The sequence below is a fragment of the Pelecanus crispus genome, chromosome 11 (assembly GCF_030463565.1).
Source record: "Pelecanus crispus isolate bPelCri1 chromosome 11, bPelCri1.pri, whole genome shotgun sequence".
NCBI lineage: Eukaryota > Metazoa > Chordata > Aves > Pelecaniformes > Pelecanidae > Pelecanus > Pelecanus crispus.
In genome coordinates, this window is record NC_134653.1 from 30,295,020 (window position 1) to 30,303,737 (window position 8,718).

The following is an 8,718-nucleotide window of genomic DNA, read 5'->3' on the forward strand; positions in this document are numbered from 1 at the left end:
CACACAGCATTAACGTGGCCCAGACCAGCTCTCTTCTGCATGCAACATCATGAGGGTCCTGCAGCAGATGTGCCGCCAGCCCCAGCGAGGTGCTGCAGCCCCCCCGACGGCACCTCCGGATGCTCCCCCAGCCCCGGCACCCAGGACGGCCACAGGCAGGGTCACCTCCGCTGGGGCATTGCCACCGGAGCCTGCCCTGGCACTGACACACAGAGGGGTCGGTCCCCACAGTCTGCAGCTGCCCCAACTGTGGGCGATGGGGCTCATGGGGCTGCAGGGGCCACAGGCGACCGTGCAGCTCTGCAAGAAATCACGCCGTGCCACAGACAGGTTTTGGCCGGTCAGGTTTGTAAGCAGGTGCCTACAACGCTCCCAGCCCTGCCGCCATCCTTCCCCATTCCCTGTGGCCCCAGCTGCTGCAGAGCCACCGCTCTCCCCATCTTTCTGGGCTAATTCATAGGGGTTCCTGGCCCGGGACCCCCGCAGACCTGCCCAGGTCCCAGCGCAGGGCACATGCATCCCTGCGGCTGCCGTCCGGCACATCCCGGCCCCTCACGCACCCCAGTGAGTGGCAGACACAGTGCTTGGCATGGTACAGCTTGGCAGACACAGCACGGCTCCTGCCAGGCTGCGATTCCCTCCCCTTGGCCCTGCCAGGCCGGTTTTAGCTCATCTCATCCATGGGCAGCGGCGATGCCACAGGCAGCCGCAGCCGCAGCCGCCCGGAGCCCTGGCAGCCCCATGGACTGTCCTGGAAGCAGCTTTTGCTGCTTAGGGCCATGCAATCTCCTTTAATAGCTGCAATCCCAGGCCCAAAAAGAAAAGTTCTGAAGAGGCTGTCCGGTGAGGGGCATGAAGTGCTCAGGCAGCCTCAAGCCTGTCTCCCATCCCTGCCACCAGCTCCGGGTGGTCCCCGAGCGCGGCCGCACCTCTGCCTGCACAGCTGCGGCGGCTCAGTGCTGGGATGCCCAGCTCCCCGCTGGCATCCTCAGGGCACGTGGCCCAGAGGCACCTCTAGCCCCTGCCTTTGCAACCAAAACAGCTGCCCCACATGTCAGAGAGATCATCCTCAGGGAGCAACAACCCCGGGTGCTGGTGGGAAGCTTCCTCAGGGCTGGGGGCCCTGCAGGGTGCTGGGGCCAGGCGCAGCCCTGACCCCACGGGGTGAGCCTACCTTTGGGGTGCAAAAGGCCTGGCACTGCCCAGGGGTGGCCATTCTCCACGTCCCCGCTGCTCCCAGGGCCACCCCAGCCTCACCACCCCTGCGGCTGCCCGTGTCTCCCAGGACCCCCCAGCCGCCACCGTGCCCTTTGGGCTGGACACCCTCCTGCAGCGGAGCAGGCAGGGCTGGGGAAAGCGGGGAAGGAGCCATGAGCAGAGCTCCCCCCACCCACGGAGATGCTTGGAGAAGGGGCAGAGTCATGAGAAAAGCCCTTGGCAAGTGCCCTGAGACCACCTCCCCGGGGCTGGCTGCCCCCGGTGCAGGGCTCGCCTCCATGCCGCTCCAAATGCCGGCCATGCCAGCACCGCACTGTGGCACCGCCTGGGTTACTTTTGGAAAGCTGCAGCTTTTACATAATATGGCAAATACTTGCTCTTTCCCTGCTTCTGCTCTGCATGGGAGATGCTGGGGGCACTGCCATGGCACCCGTCCACGTCCCGCCATCCACTGTACACCCCCGCAAGCACAACCCCCATCCTGGACCAGGCAGGCTCCCGGCAGCCTCCAGCTCAGAGCTTTATTAAGGTTTTTGCACAAAAAACCCACCAAGGTCACGGCATCAGCCGGCGGCATCACGTCAGCCAGCCCCCGGCACGGGAGGCAGCGTGGGGCCGGGGCATCCCTCAGCTGTTCTCGAAGCAGCCCCGCTGGTGCCACTGCTGGTCCCGCACGCGGCGCACGGACTGGATGAGGGGCTGGTTGGCGTCCCACTCGTTCCAGTGGCGGTACTCGCCCTTCTCGAAGACGTGCTGGCGGCCCCGGTACCCAGGGTACTCGTAGCCCACCCACCTGCAGGGGACGGAGGCAGCGCTCAGCAGTGCCCCAGGGCCAGCTCCAGCTGCCCTGCTGCGGCCCCCCCGCCCAGCGGGCATGAACCCCCCCAGAGCAGGAGGGCAGCACCCCCATACCCCCCCAGAGGCCGCGGCGGTGCCCGTGCCTCTGCCCGCGCCAGCCACGCGATGCTCTGCAGCGCTGCCCAGGGCCACTGCTCCGTCACCGCCAAATGCCGCTGCGACAAGGCTGCGGCTGCAGAGCCCGGGTGGGAAACGCCGGCGTTCCAGGAGGGGTTGGAGAGCCCAGGGCACAGAAGGGGCCACAGCTCCACCACTCCTGCAGCGGTGCCCAGCAGAGCCCTGGCTCGGGGCGAGGAGCCGTCACACAGCCCAGTGATGCTGCCTCCGTCCCCCTCACTCCCTGCGGGCCAGGGACATGGTGGCAGCGGGAAGGGAGCAGGGGACATGATGGGCACGAGCAGCACCGTGGGGACAGCTGCCCTGTCCCCGCTGCGGCAGCTGTGCCAGGCATCCCTGCCACCACCCTGGGGGGACCAGCCACGGTGCCATGGGATGGGACCTCGTTGGGGTGTCCCCATGTGCCCCCAGTGCCACCATCCTTACGTTCCGTTCAGGGCCCTGACGCTGGCCACGCGGTCCTGGAAGCCATGGGCCCAGAGGCTGGGGACGTCGTCGTCCACGATCTCCATCTTCCGCCCCGTGTAGCCCACGTTCTCAAAGAGGTGGATCTTGTGGTCGGGGCTGTCCTGGGGGGAGGCGTGGGTCAGGGGCTGCCCTGCCCCGCACACCCCCGGCCCCCCGGGACCCTCCCAGCCTGGCGGTCCCCATGGCTGTGGCCATGCTGCTTGTCCCCAGGGGCACAGCCACTACTCACGATCTGGAGGGGGCGGACGGACATCAGGCTGTCGCTGTTGTGGCTATTGGACCAGGAGTCCCAGCGCGGGTAGTCCCCCTTCTCCAGCACAAACTGCTCCCCAGCGAAGCCTTGCCGCTCGAAGCCCAGCCACCTGCGGGACCAGGGGGTCGGGGATGGCACGGCCACCCCTGCACGGGGGGGAGCACCCCAGCACGAGGCAGGACTGCTCCCCATGACCAGGACACAGGGGATGCTCTCCCTCCGCCCCACCTTCCCCCCAGGGCTTGTCTGTCCTCCGCACCCCAGACTTACGGGCCAGACTCCACCTGGATGGAGCCCACCTTCTCCAGCTCCTTCTCAGTGATGTTGGGGAGCTCCTCTGTCAGCTCGCACTTCTTGCCCTGGAAATTCTCCAGCTCATAGATGGTGATCTAAAGCGGGGAGAGATGCCATCAGCTGCTGCTGCAGCCGCGCTGCAGGGGGGAACGCCGTGCACCGGTGCAGGACCCCCCTTGGCAAACGCAAGCAGCAGCGGAGCAAAGCGCTCTGGCCGCGTCCCCTCCGTCCCTGCGGCCCCACATCAGCGTCGCTCCTCTTCCGCAGCAGAGCTGGATCCCGCCACGTGCCTCTGCCCCGACAGACGGCTCCCGGCCTCCACTCCGCAGCCGGGTATCGGCCAAAGATGTAAAACACAGGCTGATATTTCATCTGTGACAGGCTGAAAACAAGTTGACCGGCTCAAACACAGCATCGAAAACAGAGGGTTTGTGCTAAGAGACCTCTGGGGCCGTGGGCTGCCGTCTCCTGCTCTCAGCCTGGTCATGGCCCATCCTTTCCTTCTCACTGCTCCCTCCAGATCCATTCGCTCCCCTGGCCTGGCCTGGCACAAGCTTGTTTTTTGGTGTTTTCCTCTAAACCCTGCCAGGTGCAGAGACTGCAACACCTCCCTGGGACCTCCTGCCCTCAGCAGAGCTTTGGGGCCGAGCTGCAGGAGGAGTTCGAGCCCGTGCCAGCAGCCAGAGCATGGCGGGGAGCCGGGCCCAGGGTACCCAGCACAATTCGGGGACCAGGAGGGTCAGCACGGCAGCCAGGCTGCACACACCTGCGGCCAGGCACCCCCAGCCCCTGCCCTAAAGGGGTCCCAGCTGAAACCCCTGAGCCCGGGACAAGGGCAGAGCCTCCTGCAGACACTGTGTGATGGGGGGTATCAAGGGATGGAGGCGACACCCGTGGTCCTCAGGACCTTCTTTCCACCCCAAAGCAATAAGCAGCCCAAGCTCCCGGCACCTCTTTATCCTATTTGCAGGATCTGCTCCCACCTCCAGCTTTCCTTGGCCAGGAGCAGCTTTGTCCAGCTTCCCAAGCTGCAGGAAGGGTTGCAGCCATTGCAACACCTACAGCTGATTTACCTCTCACCAACCTACGATCGTAAGAATTATAACCTAAAAAAAGGCATAAGGAATTTCACTGCTCAAACCTCCAGCCAATCCCTACCATGACAGGATACTTTATCTCCTGGATTAAAACGCCGCGCAGCTGCACGCCAGACCGCCAGGCAAATGTACTTGGCAGCCACAAACGCAGCGAGCAGCGTCTCCTCCTGCCAGGCAGCAGCAAATCCCCTGGATGAAACCTCCCTCCCCATCCCGCAGCCCTGCGCAGCTCGGCTCGGTGGGCGAGGAGCACATTTATCAGAGCGGTGACGCTAACGTGCTACTGCGTTAGGAGAGCCGGAGGCCGCTTGCTTCCCCAGTACAACCTGTGCTTTGACGCTGGCACCAGCCTGGTGCATGCACGCTGCAACGCACGGTGATCTACAGCATCACCCAAAGTCCGTCTGGAACCAGTTGCCCCCGGTATACCTTGTAATTGCCACCTCGCTCGCCAGCACCCTCCCCAGTTGCCATCTGCTCAGGGGGACTTTGCTGCTCAGTCATTGCTCCTGGAAAACCCAAATTGTAGGAGGTTAAAACAGCATCACTTTTATGTGAGGTATCAGCCTTTTAATTGTAAAGTGCTTAATAAAACAGAAAAGATGAAGCTGGCATGGGAACAGGTAGCAAAAGTTAATACAGTTCCCACAGCTGTAGATCCCCAGGGATGTCCAGGCTAGAAGGAAGCACTCCGTTATCCATCCTCCTCTCCCTCCTGCATCCTCACCCGGGCATCACCGTGGGGCCAGAGAGCCCATGAGCAAACCAAGCCATCTTCCAGGTGCCGCGGGATCCCTCTCTGACCCTGGCAGCTCGCCCGGTTGCTCATTAAACTCATGTCTAAAAGCCTGTCCTTTTGTTTCCAGCAGGAATTTGCTGGGTTTCAGCTTCCAGCCGCTGACATCTTTCCCCACTAACATAAATCTGACAGCTCTCCCTTGCTCCTGCAGCCCTGCATCCCGGGGGGCACCAGACCCTCCAAGAACATCTCACAAAGTCCCTACTCGAATAGGAAACCCCGTCCGAACATGCCTCCCCCGTCTGCTCTCGCCACGCTAACGCAAGGGGTTGTCGAGAGGTTAACAGGAGATGAATAAAAGAAACTTAGTTTGACCGGCGCCCTTAATCAAAGCCCTGCAGCACCACTTCTTGCCAAGCATTAGCAAAACATTTGCTATAGTGAGACCTCAACTCAGACACGCTAATTCTTTTTTTAAAGCCCCTTCCAGTCCCAGCAGTGCTGCCGCTACCTCTCCCAGCGTGGTTCTGCTCTGCCGGCCAGCATGGGCAGCCCTGCTATTTATGGGTTGCTTCTGAACAGAACAGCACATTATTTGGACGCTGATACAGCAGCTGCGTCTACTGAATTCCATCCATGAGATTTCATCTCAATAGCACGGGCTCGCAGCGTGCTGTGGAAATGTTATTCAGATTTCTCCCGGCTGTCCCTTAAAAATGTGCCACTCGATTTACAGAAGATTAACGTCAAAATTCCCATCAGCACGTTCAATGCTACTTCTTGCCAGGTTCTCTGGAAAACTCTCCCATCAGCAGTTAAGGGGAGGCTTTAGCTCAGAAACCAAGCACAGCACAAAGCAAAAAAATGTGCAAAATATTTAGAGCTTGTTTGGGCTCAAGCGCAAGACGAGACGCGGGGCCAGCGTCAACTCCCAGGAACTTTGCTGGAACCACGGCGGGGAAGCTGGGGGCAGCTGGTACCACGGCAAGAGAGTACGACTGGCTCTTGAGATTTGGGTTCTCACCTCAGCTTTGACCCTTAGCGGGAAGGTTTTCTCCATCAAGCCCCTTTTCCTTCTTTGCACCCCAGTTCATCTCCCTACCCTGCGGGTTTGCTGGGAGCACCGCACACACGCTGCCCTGGGCTCAAGGACACTAACAGGGTCTTTTGGGAGCCAAGTGCCTCGTACATGGGTTGATGAATCTTTACAGGAGAAGCGTGATCTAACCAGGGGGAAAGTGCAGTCCTCCCACACCAGACGCCCAGCTGAGAGCATTTTACTTTGCTGGTAGCAGGTCCAATTCCCTCTTCTTCAAGGAACACTAAGCTACTTTCAGCCTACACACATCTCCATTTAGTATTGCTCTCACAGGGTTTTCTACCTGCTCTGAGCGTGTCTCGTCTTGAAACTAAGAACTACACACGAAACATTTACCAAAATTGCCAAAAAGCTACTCTACTAGTACGGGCTGGACAAACTTGAAGTTTGTCCAATTGGCAGATGGCCGGAAAACTGTCCTGTCTGCGACAGCACCCAGATGGAGCTCTCTGCTGCAATTTGCTGTATCGTACCACACATCAGAGCCGTTTATGGCAAGGCTCTTCATCCCCACCCCATCACTGATGCACGCTGGCAGCTTTCCTGGGGAGGTTTGGCCCCAGCACAGAGCGAGGGCAATGCACCAAGCCCGGTACGACGGAGGCGATCCACGCAGTGCCTGGTGTAGCACCGCGCTCCGTCTCCAGCAGACTTTTTCACCCCTGCCCATTGCTGCAGCTTCTGATGAAGGACGAGACACATCACCTCCGAAGGAGATCTGCCTTCCCCATCGGAGCCCGCCCGCGGGATGCTGCACAGCTCCAACAAACGGGAGTCGAGGTGGGGTGGGATAGGGGCCTTAGGAATGCAAAGCTAAACCTGAAGCACAACTGGCAGCGCAGCACAGCTCAGCAGCATGTTGTCACGAGTCAAATGACATTTTGTACCTACAAAGCCCCCAGCACGGACAGCGGCTTGATACAGTCCGTTTTTATCACAGTTCCTTTTCACATTTTCATCTTTTTGAATATGAAACTGCTTGGCTGTAAAATAGAAAATCACTTCTGTACAGAAAGAGGACTGAAAGGAGAGCATGGTATGGATTAATTTGTCTCTTTTACCAAACACAATAGCAGCTGTTCGCAACAGATTAGAAATACAGAATTTTTCTTACGGGTGCCTTCCCTGCCAGCGTCCCCATTGTACTTAGCTCTGTAGTGGCTGCAGTGCCTGTGAATCTTCCTTTCCCAAACTCACGGAGCTTGCACATTGATAAGGCAATTGCGAAAACATGACAGAAGGGGCACTAGATCTCATTGATTTGTCTTCCTAACAGAACTCAATTTCCTTTTGTTGTCAGCCTCTTAAATCCCATTGAGAAATGCTTATAGTGTTAGAAAATATATTTTTTTCTTAATATGTGATAAAGCTAAACTTGAATTGTAGTTGTACAGTACAATACACAACAGCCAGAATATCTTTATTACTTAGGAAACTATGTAGTACAAAATAATTTCTATAGCACAATATATTTATTGTGACCCATATTTACATATTCTATAAGGCTATGTGGAACAATATAAAATTTTAATCTATACAATAGCTCCTTTAAAAACAGGCTTGACACCATCATGTTTAATATGGAAAGAGAAAAATCCATAAGCCATTAGACCTTATTTCTCCTCCTCCTCCTCCAAATCCCACCAGAAGAATCAAAAGTTATTTCAGATGATACTTTTGCGAAAATACTTTGAGCAGAGGATGGCTGCGGGAGGGGGACGGGGGGACACGGGCGGCTGGGCGTGCTCAGGGACTGTGCTCACCATGACCAGCTCTCTCCAACCCCACCTCAGAAAGGACGCCCACCGTTCGCCCTCTCCACTCGTACCAGTGCAGGCAGAACTAGGCTGGACCAGAGGTTCCTGGACACTGCAGTCCCCGCTGAGAGGTATCAGAACACCGTATCCCCAAATCCACATTAAAAAGTTCCATGGAGGCTGGTTGCTGCCCCAAAAGCCCTGTCCTCCCAAAAAGCCCGCCTTTGTTCCTTTAATTCACATGAAGATCTAGGAAAACCAACAACTGATAGCTCTCATGACTGTAGAGCTCGAGCTGATGCGAAAACAAACATTTGCTTTTCCTTCACAACATTTCTATCTGAGGCCAGCGAGACCTCCACCTCGGCACTCACCCCGAAGGCAGTGGCTGGGGCGACTTGTCCAACACATCCTTCACACCTTGGGACGCGGGCTGGGCTGCAGGCTGCTTTGCTGCACCTACACCACGGGCTTGCACCAGTGTCCTTCAGGAAGGTGAAGACGGCGATCTCCGACCAGCAGCACCTTCTTCATGTGAGCACAGTTATGGCCGCCAGCACTATGCTTTTACCGGAATAGTTCTCTTCATTCACAGGGGCTGGCTTGGCAATAGCAGTAACAGTGCTGAAAACACGGAGCTCCTGTACCCGGATGCACCTTCTGCGGAAGAGCCACGCTGCGTGGCAGCACGCTGAAACTCCCCATGTCCCAGCAAAACAAGGTATCCCAGGAGAAAGTGTGGCTTTACCGTTCAAAGTTAGGTATCCACAGTAAGTGATCAGCAAACCCCTTCCACCACACCACGTGCGGAACACACT

The 8,718-nt window shown here is 58.0% G+C and overlaps 1 protein-coding gene across 1 annotated transcript; it reads right to left on the reverse strand.

Annotated features, from left to right (window-relative positions):
* Window positions 1–1,845: 1,845 nt before the first annotated feature.
* On the reverse strand, window positions 1,846–4,893 carry CRYBB3 (crystallin beta B3). Its single transcript, XM_075718148.1, has 5 exons — window positions 4,735–4,893; window positions 3,185–3,303; window positions 2,891–3,023; window positions 2,620–2,762; window positions 1,846–2,011 (listed from the first exon to the last, which is right to left on the reverse strand). Exons 1-5 carry the CDS (start codon window positions 4,807–4,809, stop codon window positions 1,846–1,848), a joined length of 636 nt encoding a protein of 211 aa, XP_075574263.1. The 5' UTR covers window positions 4,810–4,893.
* Between the last annotated feature and the right edge of the window lie 3,825 nt (window positions 4,894–8,718).